General features: G+C 36.6%; 1 protein-coding gene across 2 annotated transcripts in view; it reads left to right on the top strand.

The window, feature by feature from the left end:
- LOC126183856 (fibrillin-1-like) overlaps positions 1-18,166 on the top strand; it is a 640,172-nt gene that overhangs the window by 168,125 nt on the left and 453,881 nt on the right. For both annotated transcript variants that reach the window (XM_049926146.1, XM_049926147.1), the window contains exons 3-5: positions 9,646-9,733; positions 11,769-11,958; positions 15,160-15,307. In XM_049926146.1, coding sequence (XP_049782103.1) covers positions 9,646-9,733; positions 11,769-11,958; positions 15,160-15,307 — 426 coding nt within the window. The remainder of the gene's footprint in view (positions 1-9,645; positions 9,734-11,768; positions 11,959-15,159; positions 15,308-18,166) is intronic.

The following is an 18,166-nucleotide window of genomic DNA, read 5'->3' as shown; positions in this document are numbered from 1 at the left end:
TGAAAATGAAGATAACCATCAAGACAAAAGCCACTCACATTGCTCTGTGAGTAGACAGTGACAGCAGTTGCATGAAAACAACTATGAGCCAAGCTACTGAAATAATGAACACTGGCATGAGCAATGGTGACAGAGCCTTGAACCAAGAATGACAATATGTGAATCAGTCTGTTACTGACCACTGTATCAGAATCCCTACAATAGTTCCTGAGAGTAGCTTTCACATACAGGCAGGAAAACACAGTGAGAAAATTTAATGTATAAAATGTATGGATGCTTTTAAATAGTTCTGCAATTCAACATGAGATGGCAGTGACAGATGCCTCCACTTCATGTGCTGTCATCCGTGTTGTGATTAGTAGTAAAGATTAGATAGGAGAGAAGAAAATGCTGCAGCCATCCATAAGGCTATTTTTGTTATGCAAGTGTTGCATTTTTCTGTGTGATGCTTCAGTAAGTATTTTAGGGGACATCATAAACTCATCCCAAACAATCAGAGTGCAATACTGCATAAATGTAACATCATTTTTTTGCACTGAAGCATTACAGATGCTGCAAGTGTCACCAGCATAAAATTTCAGAGGAAGTTTAAATTTAGAATGAGCAATTCACAAAAAAGTTGTGATGCTCACACTGGTATGGGGCAGCAGTCAGGCAGCCTTTCTATCACCACTGAATGACAAAGGAATGTGAGAGTGGACTTTAATTCATCATAATCCAGCCAATTAGCATTAAATATTTATGAATTATATACACAAGCCTTCCTCGCAAATCAATCTAACTATTAGTAAAACTGTAACTCCTACAGCTGTTCCTGAGATTAGCATGAATCTGGCCTCCACTTCATGTGCGTACTGGGCAACAAAAGTGGGCAAAGGGCTTCAATTTATGTATGCAGAAAAGAAGAGGAAGGAGAACAAGATGATGACAGATAGAAAAAGAAGATATGACTACATATTCCTGGCACAGACATCACTTTTCCTTCTATTTAATTCACAATTTACTATTTTTATTCCAGTCTGAAGAGTATGCCTCTTGTTCAGCATTTCCTTTATCTCTCTATTATAGACTGTAGTTCTGTGGCTGGGCCACAGTGAATTTCTTGTTTACTTACGCTCAACAACCACCACAGGAAATGGCTGGGGAACACAAACCTGTAACACTGATATCCCCTTCAAAAACTGACTGTATGTGTTTTTGTGATGAAGTCATCTTGCTTTCAGCTGTCAGTGTTTTATTTGACAATAGCAATTGTGGCATTATGTTGTTGTCAAGTATAAGATTTTGAGATGTAGGTTTACATTATCTTGTGGCATTATGCTGTTATCAAGTACAAGATTTTGACATATAGATTTACATTATTTTTTCCTAATACGAACCTGTATGTGAAAGTCTTATGCTTGATAATGGCATAATGGTGAAATTGCTATCGTGAAATAAAACACTGACAGCTGAAAGCAACGTGACATCATTTAAAAAGTTCGTAGAAGCTGTGGAGCCCTGTTACGATAAGTTAATGGACTATATTTGTGTCACATAACTCATTACAAATCTGATATCTTTTTTTAAAAAAGAAAAAAGAACAACAGTAACCCAATGAGGAAAATTCATAGTACAAAATTTTGCTCTTCATGATCTGCAAAGCTGAGCCAACCTTGAAGTGGTTAGCTGAAGCAGGTTCATATAAAATTACTAAATGCTGCTCAAAAACTGAACATCATAATAATATAACTGAAATTGTATTAATCAACAAACAAACAATGAAAAATAGCAATTCATGTTTGTAATGCCTAGTAATGAATACTTTACCAGGTTTACTGGAAAAAAATAGTGTACGTCCTGTAAAAGTGAAAATTGATGCTCCACAAGATCAAAATTCTGGATGTGCGTTCTGTATGCATGTCAAGTAATTATCAACACTCAAACACTTTAACTGCAATAATATTTTTTATAATTGTGGTTTGCTAAAATCTAAAACGATAAACTGACATGACCTCACTGTTCAGGTCAGGGAGGTTGTGAGAATGAAGGATATGTTGCAGTTCAGAAAATCTTGTGTTGATGGGGACAGTATCCATGTAGTACAGACGATGAAGAAGTCAACAGAACAACATTATGTTGCACTGAATTCTCTACAATAGACCAAGTGAGATGGTGTAGTGATTTAGATACTACACTTGCACTTGGGAGGCAGTTCAAATCCCTGTCTGGGCATCTAGGTTTAGGTTTTCTGTAGTTTCCCTAAATCACTTAAGACAAAAGCAGGGATGATTCCTTTAGTAAGTACATAGCCAATATTCTTCCCTCTCCTCTTGCAACCTGAGCTTGAACTCTATCTCTAATGCCCCCATCATTGTTGAGATATTAAGCCTTAATTTTACTTTCTTCCTTTTTTCTTTGCAAATGTACTATGTACTTTCGTAGTTTACCTCTGCCCATTCATCCAGTTGGATAGTTGTTTTGTAGTCATGTAGAATGCTGTGCAGTGATTTCAGTGGAGTTTGTACATGATGTAGCTGCTGTCTGTAATTTGATAGGAAATGCCAGTGGCAGGGATAGGATAGATTGTGAACCAATGTACGAAACAGATCCCGCACCTGGGCCTTCTACAGGGATATGACTCACATGACTAGGGCCAGAAGGAGAACAGTGATGGAGTGATTTTAAATTTGCTGTAAAATACTTTAACTCCATGATGATCTTTATTTGTGTTGGGAGATAGTTGTACATTTTGTTCCCATATATTTAATATCTTTGCTGTACATTTTTGTTGAATCAGGAACCAACCTTTGTAAATGTTTTGATCTTGTATTGTGGTGGTAACTATCTGAACTCTTATCCAATTTACTGATGTTTTTCTTTGCATAATGTAACAGGTCTAGTATGTGTTGGCATGAGAGGGGGTAATATACACAGTTTCTTAAAGAATGGTTTACATGTTTCGTTTTGCTGTTTGAACAACATTGTTCTGATTGATTTCTTTTGGAATTTAAGCAACTTCATTGTCTCTGCACATTTATGAAAACTAACAGTAGTGAGCCCAAACCAGAATTTTTTGGCACTCCATACTTAACTTTCTGGCATGTTGAGTAATACAGTCTACCATCATGAGATATTTCAGCTCTTTGCTACTTAGCACATAGCTACAACTTAAACCAACTGTGGGCTGCTCCACAGACACAACAATACAGTTTCTTGTGCAGCAGCACAGGATGAGTAAGACAAAACACCTACAACAGAAATAAAACTAACTCACAGTTTATTTCCTCCTTATCTGATGCAGTTAGAACCTGTTTCAAGAAGCAATACACAGCTGTTTCAATATTGATCTGTTCTTTCTGAAACCATTCTGTACATTGGTGACTATTTTGTATTTATTCACAATGTTTAACTGTGTTGTAAATAATATTCTTTCAATTACTTTAGAAAAGCCAAATGGTTGAGATACTGGTCTGTAATTTTGTTTGTTAAATGTATAGTCCTTTTTACAAAGTGGCTTCATTGTTAATTGTTTAAGTGTAAATGGGAATACACTAGAAAAGGAAGTATTCATTATATCAGCTTGTTGGGTATTTATATTTTCTGACCTATGTTTAATCACCCTCTGAGGAATGACATCAAATCAAAAAGAATTTTTTCCCCCCATTCACTATCTCTGAATATGAGTCTGCATAAAAACACAATCTTTCCATTTATGGTAACTTTTATGTTTTTATTATTTGTTTTTCATCCGTTCCTAATTTCGTTTTGTACTGCAGTTGTCTAGTCATCATTAAATATATTATCAACATATTCACAGTCTTTAATAATTTTTCCTTCTTCATTTATGATTAGCTTACTTTTTTCCACTTTACATTTAGCCAAGTTGCCATTTACTGCCATCCAAACTGATTGTTTTTTTGCTACAATTTCTAGTAAAAAAGTCATCATTCAACTTTTTATGCAGCATATATAGGCTTCTGACAGACATTTCCCTAACATCTAAGGTATGGCTGTATGCCATTATGCTTCTGCTACCTTCCCAGATTCCTAAGTGTGATTGCCAACTTTTTTATATCTGGAGTTAACCATGAATTTGATTTTTAGTTGTATGATTTTATTGTTTGTAATGGAGAAAAAAGGTAGGAATTTAAGGAGATGGGACCTGGATAAACTGAGAGAACCAGAGGTTGTAGACGGTTTCAGGGAGAACATTAGGGACTGATTGACAGGAATGGGGGAAAGAAATACAGTAGAAGAAGAATGGGTAGCTTTGAGGGATGAAATAGTGAAGGCAGCAGAGGATCAAACAGGTAAAAAGACGAGGGTTAGTAGAAATCCTTGGGTAACACAATATATATTGAATTTAATTGATGAAAGGAGAAAATATAAAAATGCAGTAAATGAAGCAGGCAAAAATGAGATCGGTAGGAAGTGCAAAATGGCTAAGCAGGGATGGCTAGAGGACAAATGTAATGATATAGAGGCATATCTCACAAGGGGTAAGATAGATACTGCCTACAGGAAAATTAAAGAGACTTTTGGAGAAAAGAGAACAACTTGTATAAATATCAAGAGCTCATATGGAGACCCAGTTCTAAGCAAAGAAGACAAAGCAGAAAGGTGGAAGGAGTATATAGAGGATCTGTACAAGGGTGATGTACTTGAGGCTAATATTATGGAAATGGAAGAGAATGTAGATGAAGATGAAATGGGAGATATGATACTCCATGAAGAGTTTGACAGAGCACTAAAAGACCTAAGCTGGAGAGCACTAAAAAACCTAAACTGAAACAAGGCTCCGGGAGTAGACAACATTCCATTAGAACTACTGATAGCCTTGGGAGAGACAGCCCTGACAAAACTCTTCCATCTAGTGAGCAAGGTTTATGAGACAGGTGAAATACCCTCAGACTTCAAGAAGAATACAATAATTCCAATCCCAAAGAAAGCAGGTGTTGACAGATGTGAAAATTACCAAACTATCAGTTGAATAAGCCATGGCTGCAAAATACTAACATGAATTCTTAACAGATGAATGGAAAAACTGGTAAAAGCCAACCTTGGGGAAGATCAGTTTGGATTCCGTAGAAATGCTGGAACACGTGAGGCAATACTGACCCTATGACTCATCTTAGAAAATAGATTAAGGAAAGGCAAACCTATGTTTCTAGCATTTATAGACTTAGAGAAAGCTTTTGACAATGTTGACTGGAATACACTCTTTCAAATTCTGAAGGTGGCAGGGGTAAAATACAGGGAGTAAAATGCTATTAACAATTTGTACAGAAACCAGATGGCAATTATAAGAGCCGAGGGGCATGAAAGGGAAGGAGTGGTTGGAAAGGGAGTGAGACAGGGTTGTAGCCTATTCCCAGTGTTATTCAATCTGTATATTGAGCAAGCAGTAAAGGAAACAAAATAAAATTTCAGAGTAGGAATTAAAGTCCATGGAGAAGAAATAAAAACTTTGAGGTTCACGGATGACATTGTAATTCTGTCAGAGACAGCAAAGGACCTGGAAGAGCAGCTGAATAGAATGGACAGTGTCTTGAAAGGAGGATATAAGATGAGCATCAACAAAAGCAAAACAAGGATAGTGGAATGTAGTCGAATTAAATCGGGTGATGCTGAGGGAATTAGATTAGGAAATGAAACACTTAAAGTAGTAAATGAGTTTTGCCATTTGGGGAGCAAAATAGCTGATGATGGTTGAAGTAGAGAGGATATAAAATGTAGACTGGCAGTGGCAAGGAAAGCGTTTCTGAAGAAGCAAAATTTGTTAACATCGAGTATAGATTTAAGTGTCAGGAAGTCATTTCTGAAAGCATTTGTATGGAGTGTGTCCATGTATGGAAGTGAAATGTGGATGATAAATAGTTTGGACAAGAAGAGAATAGAAGCTTTCAAAATGTGGGGCTGCAGAAGAATGCTTAATATTAGATGGGTAGATCACATAACAAATGAGGAGGCATTGACTTGAATTAGGGAGAAGAGAAATGTGTGGCACACCTTGACAAAAAGAAGGGATCGGTTGGTAGGACGTGTTCTGAGGTATGAAAGAGTCACCAATTTAGTATTGGAGGGCATTGTGGAGGGTAAAAATCATAGCAGGAGACCAAGAGATGAATAGAGTAAGCAGATTCGGAAGGATGTAGGTTACAATAGGTGATGGGAGATGAAGAAGCTTGCACAGGATAGAGTAGCATGGACAGCTGCATCAAACGAGTCTCTGGACTGAAGACCACAACAAAACAACAACAACATCAGTGTAGAATGCCACATCATACCAATATTTTGAATTAGAGAAACATTACTCAAACTTTTTATCTGCATTTTGCAGTGGGTCTTTGTCCCATTTAACTCTCTGCAGCATATTGTTAACAACACTTATGCTGCTATCAGTAATGAATTTTCTTTGTATATATCTGCCATTGACCACAGAATTCTACTTAATTATTTTCCTTAGTTCCAAATTAACTGTCAAGTTCTTGCAGAAACCAGTCTCTGTTGATTTAGTATCATTATAACAAGGCTGTTTATAAACGCTTTGTCCATTCCTCCAAAGGTAAAAAGTCAGTAGTCAGCTGCACAAGAAAACCTATACATGGTTCACTTAAATGGTTTTGACAGTTTAAATTGTCTTTTTCAAAACTTAAATAGGCTCAAATCATTAGTTAACAAATGTCAAAAATAAGAATCAGATGGCTGTGTCCTTTACTACAGAGTGAATGAAACAGACTCTGTAGCAAAGAGCATGAATGTCCGATTCTTATTGTTGACATTGGTTTGTTAACGATTTGTGCCTATTTCACTTCTGAAGACAACAGTTTAAACTGTTGAAACTGGTTAGGTGAACCAAATAAAGGTTTTCTTGTGCAACTGATCACTGACTTTTTTTATCTGTGATGTAATATTCTGCAGCTGCTGAACTACAGCTATCCACAAAATTATAAATGTGGTCAATTACTGTGTTAGATCTACCTAGTAATTTCAGGTACGATTGCTTCCAGGCTATATGAAGTTAAGAGATTTATCAAATGCTCCTTTTGTTTATCATTATTTTTAAAACTGGTTTAGAACTTATTCATTGTGCATTTTCTTCTGTGTCTCACAAGGAACTCCGTGAGTGTGAGGGTACAAGCTCAAGTAAAGCACATTTGAAAGTGTTGGGTTAACAGTTATGACAAGAAAGATATGAGCTGCTAATGACTCACCATGTGAATCAGGAGAATATCAGGAAGGTGACATAAAATGTGGGTCCAGGAGGTTCAAAGATAAACTTTCTGTGGGATGTATTACACTTCACAAAATGGATATTGTTGACATTTCTTAAATGTTCAGAACAAATCATTAACTTGCACCATGAACACCAAATGAAAAATGGTGCGCCACAGTGATCACAAAGGTTTGCAACATCAAGATCAAAGGCAAACTCCTTGGGAGCTACAAACCATGCAGGATGTTCAGTTGGATATCCACCCTTAACCCTCAAATGGAGTGGTGATTTCTTTGTATCATAAATGGTGTTGTGGGGTCCAAAAGGATACCACATTGTTTCAGCCATGAAGATTAATTTATTTTAGTTTCATCACAAGTATTTATTCATAAATTTCATATTATCATATATTACAATGCAAACATCAGTTTAACACAAAAAACTCAACATAAATCAAAATAGGAAAAAAAGTTTACATAATCCTGCATAACAGTGTAATGAAATGAAATGAAACATAAAAATTTAAACTAGTTTATTGTGTTAGAAATAACAGGAAGCAGTAATAGATTGCTGTGAGATGAACATATAGAGTATGGAAAATTAGCAGCATATAATGAACATCAAATATAAATTCATACAGAGTCTTTCACAAATGGTCAGTATTCACCCAAAATACTCTCCACACACCATCAAATGATCAATCTGGCAAACTGGATGATTGCAGCAAGTACAGTAATGCTTGATCTTTCTATTGCTGGCACAAGGACAGGGAGCACATCATTTCCTCTTTGAATACAGAATGGGTCTTTATGATTTTTGGAAAGATTTCTTCAAAACTTCTGAGATTAAAATCACTCCACTCCATGATTACCACAGTGGCATTGGTGCAACAACTGTAATAGATACTTAGAATAGAAAAAAACAGTCTTGGTTGCACAAGATAGATTTATTTAATCTTCATATGATGTATTTCACCTTTTCTATGCATCATCAATTAGGGATAATTAGAAACTAGTTTAAGTATAAACTGCATTAAAGGCAATAATAAATGAATAAATCAAAAACAACAAGCCCAAGACTTACATTTATTGGACTATGGAGTGCAGTGCCATATTTGAGTTCCAGGAGGAGGTGAGTATTTCACTATAACTGAGCCTAGCTATAAAAACTTCTGCTAATCATAACTGAGGTGAGGTGTCAAATGCAATTAACAGTTCCCTAGAACTGGGAGGTAAGAGCCAGCTAGCTACTTTCAGTGCTTCATTGTCCCAAAACTGCAAACAACAAGAACATTCATAATGTGAAATTTAATGATTAGCAATCAAAACTGTTTGAAATAACAGGTGGTGTTATGCATAAACAGCTTTAAAATAGAGTACATTCAAGATGATAAGGATTTTTGCAAGCTCAGTGCCATATTTATTGAATACTGGCCAAAAACAAAACCAAAATTGAATATCTGGATCATCTTGGAAAGAAGCCAACTGATTTTGAGGATAAGAATATCACTATGGATGAGACATGATCCACGATTCAGGCATAAATGAAACAGTAGTCGAAGACTGGATAGGTGCCCATAGCTGTGAACTAAGAATGACGAAAATCCTTGTATTATGATGAAGAAAAGTGCTTTGGTATTGGGAAAGTCATGATATCTGAAGTATTACTGCAACGATCATCATATTTTGGCATAATATCCCAGAGGACATCAGTCAATGCCAAGGTGAATAACTGCTTGCTTAAGGGCCATAGGTGGCTCAATACTTATTGACTTGCTCAATTTGTGAAGCTCTTTCTCTCTCTTTGTCTTGAATAGCCATCTTATTTCTGTGAAATTGTAATCATTTGTTTGTCTCTAAATGTACATTAAATCTATTGATTTCTATCCTATTTGCATAGTTTCTTTGTGGTTTCTTGTGTATTTCTTCAGGCAATAAACAGTCCAAAACAAAACAAATAATTTTCTGATTATGCTGTATTTCATTTTATCCATTTTAACAAAACACACACAGAATGGTGGCAGAAGCAGTCTGAGTGGTGGAGTTAAAGAGGAGGCTGGAGTGGGGAGAGGGAGGGATAGTAGGGTAGTGGTGGGGGATGGTAAAGTGCTGCTTATGAGAGCATAGAGAGGGATGAGTGAGGAGAGGTTAGAGTAACTATGTGCAGTTGGGTGGTTTGTCAGAGATTGGGGGGGGGGGGGGGAGGAGCAGAAAAGGAGAGAAATAAAAAGACTGTGGGTGTGTTGGTGAAATAGACATTGCAGATTGATTACAATTTGTATATGGTTGTGGATCATACTTGGTAATATATATGAGAGCTGATTTCCTATTCTTACGTGACTGAATGTCAAATACACCTACAATAAGTCCAAATAACCACTCCAATTTTGTCCTCTTATCAGACAATAAATGTAAATGACTGTAATGTTGTGTACATACTATTTTCAGAGACGAACAGTGTGAAAGTGGAAAAACTGCAGCAAGATCAGGGAAAGACTGTACTCCAGAAGATAAATGTGGAGGACAGTTTCACAAGGTAACAATGTATAACACAGTTTATTACATTAGATTAAATGACAGATACTTTTTGTTCCAATTGATCCATAGTGAGGAGATCCTCAAAACCACCCAATAAATATTTACAATTAAAAACAAATAAGCTGATGTAGCTTCCACATGTCCCAAGTGAAGTGATTGTCATGGATGTGGAATGACTCAAAAAATGTTAAACGTATCTGAATTTAAAATGCAATAAATACTAAATTGAAAAATCACTTTACAACACTAATTTACAAAGATCAAATCAATGCATTGAATTTGTAGAGAAGACAGTTTGTACTAATACTCACATTATTTGATACTATTAGTAACAAGTGCACACTAGTTGGTTCTCTCTTAAACTCATCAATGGAGTAGAAGGAATTGGGCACCAATATAGACTTTTGGGTCCTTTATTGATAGTTAAACTTTTAATGGCTGCTGGCAAGTTATTGAAAATGTGTGTTCCTGAATAATGAACCCCTGTGGACCAAAGTAAAAGACTTTAAATCTTTGTGAAGATTATTCTTATTATAATAATGAGTCCCTGAACTGAGCTGTTAGTCTGAAAAATAGATATATTTTAATGACAAATTTTGTTAAGGAATAAAAGTATTGGGAAGCAATTGTTAATCTCCCTAGTTCTCTAAACAGGCCTCTGCAGGATATTCCTGAGTTCACCCCACAAATAATTATTGTGACACATTTTTGGACCTAAAACACTTCAGCTTGACTTGATGAGTTACCCCAAGAAATAGTATGGCATTATAAATGAAAGTAATCATAATATGCAAGCTTTTTCATTTTTATATTCCCTATGTATGACAACATTTACATTGCAAATAGAGATTTGTATAGGACTTCAGCAGTTATGTGTTGTGCTCCTCATTGTTGAATTTATTATCAAGTTGTAATATCAAGAATTTGACTTTGTCCACTTTTATTGTCTTTTTTAGACCTCTTACAAGTTCTGAACTGAATATAGTGCATTTTTTCAAAGTTTAGTGACAAAAAATTAGCTAGGAACCATATGTTGATGTCCATGAAAACTTCATTAACTGATCTTTCTAAGATTACACTTGATTTGCTATTTATTGCAATGTTTGCATCCTCTGCAAATGAAATGAACTTGGCAGCTGAAATGTTGCTAATGAGAGGTCATCAAGATAAAGGAGAAAAAGTAAGGACCCTGAGATGGAACCTTGTATTGTACCACATGTAATTAGTTCCCAGTTGAATGATGCCTGGTGCCTCATTGCATGTCTCTTCCCAAGTGACATCTTTTGTTTCCTGTCAGAGGTATAGATTTGAACCATTTTGCAGCATCTCCTGCATTGTAAAGAACAATTAGAAAGTCCAGCATTTCAGTTAGAAAGGTCCTGTAAGAAAACACAAAACAAAATGCTCCATTCATCAACTGTTGTTGAAAGTACACTTGCTCATCTACATGCCTATACTGAGCACTTATAATTATGGGGCTAATGACTGTCATACACAAAAGAAAGATTGTGTTATATTGGATAAGAAATACTTTTTGTTCCATAGGCCAATGGTGAGGGTATCTCCAAGGATGTTGGACATCTAATAAAAAATCAATAAATACATATTTACAAAAAAAGAGATCTGCTAATGTCCCTTCCACAGATCCTAAGTCAAATGTTCATCAAGGATGTGTAATAAATAAAACATCTTAAGCATATTTTCGTTTTGCAGGTAATAATCAACTTCTCATGAAACATGTAATTGTACAATACATTGACATGCATATTATATTTCTTAAACTGTTTGTAGCCACATATAATTACATCAGGAAATCATTTTACAACACACATTGATCACATTACTGCACTGAAGATGTGGAGCAGTAACACCATATTATTTTATATTATTAATAAGACACAAATCAAACAGTCTACTAAGAAATTTTGTCAGTGGAATAGAAACAAACAGTAATTTTTTCATTGAAACTAATAATCATATATATTTATCTCTGTCTATTTGTTATTTAATTTTTATTAAAAAATTCTCTACAGGACTGCTGTGAAGCATGCAAATTAGGACTGTTTTCGGGATCAATGGCAATGGGATGCACCTTTCAGTCATTTTCCTTGGGTCATCCATGGGATCAAGCATACAAGACTTGCTGTGCTGAAGTATCCTCCAGTACAAAGTTTTCAGAGCCTGCAGACAATCCTGGGATAATATCAACACCACCATTACCAGGTGAGCACTAATCATGTCTTTGAAAAAACTATGTATTTACTTTTTTGTGATGGATATCTGCATAAGAAACAAGAGGAAATGTGAGATCAATTTTTGTGATATTAATTTTTTTGTCTGTAAATTCCGCTCTGGTGGCAGCTGGTAGTAGAGGTTCCTTTGCTGCCTCAGAGTTTGTTAATGTCCATTTGTGACTTACTAGTGTAACACAGCTTATTAACATTTCATCACAAGTTACTGCACACATTGCACTTACATTAGATTAGCTTAGATGTACTTTTCATTCCAATAGATCCATGGTGAGGAGAAATGTCAGAAAATGAGAATACACAATAAATATTTACAAAGAAAAATACTAGTAAATATGGTAAAGTACCTTCCACAGATCCCAAGTGGTCCTCATGGATGTGGAATAAATCCAGAAGTCCTAAATACATTTTCATTTGAAAGGTGATAGCAGCCTTGTTCAATACAATGAGCTGCATACGATGATTCTTAGGCTATTGTAGCCATGCATCATCAAATAGAAAAATCATTTTACAACACTTATTTACGATGATCACATTACTGCACTTAATTTGTATAGAAGTCAGAGAGTTCTAACACCCACATTATTTGATATTATTAGCAATATACACACATCAGTACTACAAAAAACCAGCCAAAGTTGCAGATTTCACTTTTTTTTTATTTACTCAGTGACTAGTTTTGGGCTGGGATGCAATTTCAAATCATCATGCCAATAGTCAAAATGGCATGTCCAAAAATACAGAAACCATGTTAAAAATATATATGTATTATGAACTGCAGATGAACATTTACATAATACACATATATTTTTGACACGGTTTTTGTATTTTTGGACATACCATTTTGACTTTCTGGCACAATGATTTGAAAATGGGTCCCAGCCCAAAACTAGTCATTGAGTAAATAAAAAAAGTGAAATTTTCATCTTTGCCTGGTTTGTCACTGTATTGATTGCTGACCTGCAATTATTCCAGCATGCTACAAGTTTGTACGTACACATCAGCTGGTTATACTGAGAAATTCATCAGTGAAGTAGAAGGAGTTGCCCACCAATAAATCCTTTAGGCTCATCTTAGACTGAATTTTATTAGTAATTGAGCTTTTTATGGCTGCTGGTAAGCTACTGAAAATGTGCGTTCCTGAATAATGGACACCCTTCTGGAGCAACTTAAGTGACTTTAAGTCTTAATGATGATTATTCTTATTTTAGTAAGGGGCAATCAGAGAGTTTCCACTTCAGGGCATTGCTGCAGTGTATGTGCAATGTTGCCTGACTCCTATCTGGTTATACAAGAACTGACATGTAGCAAGGGGTTAGTGTAGCATTCACGTCTTTCTGATGTGCATGTGGTGAGTGCAGAAATGTTAACTATGATGACCTTATTACCAAATGGATCCAAACAGAACCAAAATGCTGTTATGCTTTTCTTGGCTGCTGAAGGACAAGCACCAGTAGATATCCATCATAAAATGAAGAATGTGTATGGGGCAACATGTCCATCAAAAATCATCATTGTGGAATGGTGCACCAAGTTCTGTGGTATAAATGATAATTAACTGAAACCCTCAGCTGCCGACAGGTGTTGTTGATATACTTCGATGGGGGCAGCTGAAAATGTGTGCCCCGACCGGGATTCGAACCAGGGATCTCCTGCTTACATGGCAGACGCTCTATCCATCTGAGCCACGAGGACACAGATGAATAGTGTGACTGCAGGGACTTATCTTTTGCACGCTTCCTGTGAGACAGGAATCGTCACCTTAGTTGGCGCAAGTAATGAGTGGATGGGCAAATATCTGTTAGGAACATTATGTTTGTAGATTGTGGACAGTTGGAAATGTGCGTCTCATAGGAAGTGTGCAAGGGATAAGTCCCTGCAGTCACACTATTCATCTGTGTCCTCAGTGGTTCAGATCGATAGAGCATCTGCCATGTAAGTGGGAGATCCCGGGTTCGAATCCCGGTCGGGGCACACATTTTCAGCTGCCCCCATCGAGGTATACCAACAACACCTGTCGGCAGCTGAGGGTTTCAATTAATTATCATTTATTCTAGAGAAGCTGCATGGTCATCAATGGTATCTGTTCTTTTGAGAACAGTTACTATCTTCATATAAAGTTCTGTGGTGGCTGAGATTTGACACAAGATGCTGGTCAATCTGGGACACCAGCCTCATCCAAGTGGGAGGCTTTTGAGTACCCCATCTATAGTCCTGGTCTCTTTCCCATGCAATTGTCATGCCTTCAGTCCCTCAAAAAAGGACTTGAATGGTCAGTGATTCCTGATGGTCGAGGAATGCAGAAGGCAGTTACGGACTTCTTCACACAGCAGGACATGGTGTTTACCAAATGGATATCTTCAACCTGGTGCATCATGGGATGATTGTCTCAGTATTCATGGTGAATTTGCCTGATTGGCACACTGATTCTGGACTGTACAGCCTTTGAATGGAAGCTTCTTGATCACTCCTTTAGTATTTGCTCCATGAACTGAGCTTTTGGTTTGAAAAAGGAATATATTTTTAATGCCAAATTTCATTAAGGAATGATAGCACTGCACACACATCCTTTCAGTTGACATCAGGACCATGTTGATACACCTACCTCTCCATTACATTATTTGTACATCTTAATTTGTCTCTCTGTAAAATCTGAATCAGCATCCCTCCACAATAAATGAGATGTTGAGCTCAGGGGTGTGAAACGAGGTTAGCGTTTTCCATCACAAATCTTTGTTTTGTAGTAACATGCATTATACTCTGAAAATATATTGTGGAATGACAGAGATGTTTTATTTTGTAAATTTTTGTCAGCTGCAACATTTTTTTATTAAACGTTACTTTGCTTATTTAAGTAATGCTCAATGTATTATTAAAGAGGTATTTCTTAAACATTTTGGTTTTAGCTATACCTTTCATTTGCTTGGGCAGTTTGTTGTATGGTTTGATTCCCTGGCAGAAAACACTGTTTCATATTTTCTTTTTAATGTTTCTTAGTACATTTAAGTTATGTCTGATTCTTTTCCCATTTTAATAACTAGAGCTGTTTGTGTAATAACTATTAATGTTTATCTTGTCATGTATAATACATTTGAAGTCAATGCATACACTAAAATTCACTTTCCTTGCTACTGTAAGAATAATTCATATTGTATGCCATGACTGGTTGTTTCAGCTTTGGAGAGCCTTTGTGACACATTGCCTGGAGAACTTTGTGCTCACATCTGTATACCAGTTCCAGGATCATACCGGTGTGAATGTAGAGAAGGCTTCTCTTTAATGGCTGATGGAAAATCATGCCAGCAAGATAATTTACCTAACAGGTATGACTAAAATTCAGGCAAGAGTACAGCTTTAGCATTGGTGATAAGGGTTCAAAATTGATTTGAATCATCCATGATCCACAAAAAATAACTTTCTGTTCATTAACTGTTCAGAACTTTTCATTTGATGCTTTGCTTGCTTTGCTCTGCTTTTGTCTGTTGATTGATTCATTTAAGTATCTGCTGCAAGTCTGTTTAGAAATGTATTGCTAACTTTTTGTACATGCTTTCTTTGTTTGATTCTTCACTTGGCAACTAAATTTACAAGTTGCATTAGGCTACTTGATTATCCTTTGGGATACTATACCTCATTTCATTTGTTAATAATTCTAATTTAATATATTTGAAAACATGTGCTTAATTCTATAAAATTCCACTGAGTGTTGTACAAAGTCACATTGATGTTTAATTATTTGGGCCAAAAGGCAGCAGTACAGAACCGACCCTAAGATATAGTTGAGCCAGAATTATTGTAGGTTGTGTTCTTGCTCAAACACTATAGTTTGCTACTGAAAGAACCTCAGTGAACACATAGTTGGTTTGTTCATCCAAATGTAGCCAGTGAGCTCACATGTAGGCTGCATTAAAATTTAAAGAGAGAACTTTTCACTGAGCAACAAGATTGATTTTGTTATGAAACATACAGACAAATCAGTACTGTACATCAGATGGGGACTCGAACTTAGGACGTAGTTTTTTATTGGTGATGTCTTACTGAACTATCTATCCATGACTCATATCCTTTCTCTTACACTATGTGATCAAAAGTATCTGGACATCCCCAGAAACATACATTTGTCATATTAGGTTCATTGCACTACCACCTACTGCCAGGTACTCCAAATCAGTGACCACAGTAGTGATTAGACATTGTGAGAGAGCAGAATGGGGTGCTCCTCAGCACTCAGGGACTTCAAACATGGTCATGTGATTGGCTGTCACTTGTGTCACTTGTGTCATACATCTGCATGCAAGATGTCCACTCTCCTAAACACCCCAAGGTCCACTGATTATGATGTGATAGTGAAGTGGAAACATGAAGGGACACATACAGCACAAAAGTGTACAGGCTGACCTCATCTGTTGACTGACAGACTGCCGACAGTTGAAGAGGGTCGTAATTCGTAATGTGTAATAGGCAGACATCTATCCAGACCATCACACAGGAATTCAAGACTGCATCAGGATACACTGCAAGTACTATGACAGTTAGGCAGGAGGTGAGAATACTTGGATTTCATGGTCGAGCGGCTGCTCATAAACTCCACATCACGCCAGTAAATCCAAACGATGCCTTGCTTGTTGTAAGGAGTGTAAACATTGGATGATTGAACAGTGGAAAAATGCCCTTGTTGTTTTGCATGGTATGATCACAGCACAGGCATACATTGATGTTTTAAGCACCTTCTTGCTTCTCACTGTTAAAGAGCAATTTGGGGATGGTGATCACATCTTTCAACACAATCAAGCACCTGTTAATAATGCATGGCCTGTGGCAGAGTGGTTACATGACAATAATATCCCTGTAGTGGACTGGCCTGCACAGAGCCCTGACCTGAATCCTATAGAACACCTTTGGGATGTTTTGGAATGCTGACTTTGTGCCAGGCCTCACTGATCGACATCTCCTTAGTGCAGCACTCTGTGAAGAATTGGCTGCTATTCCCCAAGAAGCCTTCCAGCACCTGATTGAATGTATGCCTGTGAGAGTGGAAGCTGCCATCAAGGCTAAGGGCGGGCGAACACCATACTGAATTCCTGCATTACCGGCGAAGGACATCACGAACTTGTAAGTCATTTTCAGTCTGGTGTCCAGACACTTTTGATCACATAGTGTGTCAACTGATTAAAAATGTGACACAATTTTTGCATGAATATCTCAGGTGGTAAGGGCATTTTCCATGAAAGATAAATGTATGAGTAAACTCACAGTCCACTACAATGATTTAATTTGTCAGCAAGTTTCCTCATATTAAAAATTAACAGCCATCAAAGATTACTTGCTATAATCTGTTGGTGCCTAAAAAAGAGTAGAAGTACCATTTATACAGTGGAGCTATTGTTTAACTTTTATGCGAACAGTTAGGCTGTAAGCAGTACTGTAACAAATAATGTTAGTTACAGTGATTTTTTATCCCTGAATCTAGGAACCCAGATTATTTACAGAAGACATTATTCTGCAATGTGCTTTTAATTTACTTTTTCTTTAAATTTGTAGTGATACCCACTTTCTTGTTTCACATCTGCAGGCATACTGTTAAGACTTCTGTACCAGAACATGAAGAACCAATTCTGAATTCCAGATAAGGAATTGAAGTATATGTGGGAATTATTTTTGTATCATTCCTGTTGGTTGTGTGTGTTGCAACTTATTTGTTATGATTTTGATTACAAGGAACAAATCTCAAGAAAGAGTAAATTTGCTGGGGATTGATTAAGTTGGTCTCTGTAGTAGTTATCTCAAGCTGCTCACTCATCTGCATTGCTTAGTTTTCTTAATGATAGCTTTTGCATGAAAAAAATTGCTTCAGTTTCAGCTGTATTATCTTAAAAATTAGGAGAACTGTAACTAAAATTAAGAAATCTATTCATAAACACAAAATATTCTGCCCTGTGGTTTTGGTCTGTTGGATCAGCACTAGGTGATAGAGATGTCAATACCTACTGCTACATTTCATTACTGACATAATTTTCAAACACGTTTGAGCAGTTAGTGTATTCTATAATATCGGGGCAACCAGGATCTCTGCATACGTGCGGCCCTTTGGCACACTGGCCACTCTCTCTCATTTCAGTGCCCATTTCCCCAACCATCCTGCTATGCTGTCTGAGTGGGAACTGCAGATGCGTTGTTTAGCT

This window comes from Schistocerca cancellata, chromosome 4, assembly GCF_023864275.1.
Source record: "Schistocerca cancellata isolate TAMUIC-IGC-003103 chromosome 4, iqSchCanc2.1, whole genome shotgun sequence".
In the NCBI taxonomy this organism is placed as follows: Eukaryota; Metazoa; Arthropoda; class Insecta; order Orthoptera; family Acrididae; genus Schistocerca; species Schistocerca cancellata.
This window is presented reverse-complemented; position numbering and strand designations above follow the sequence as displayed.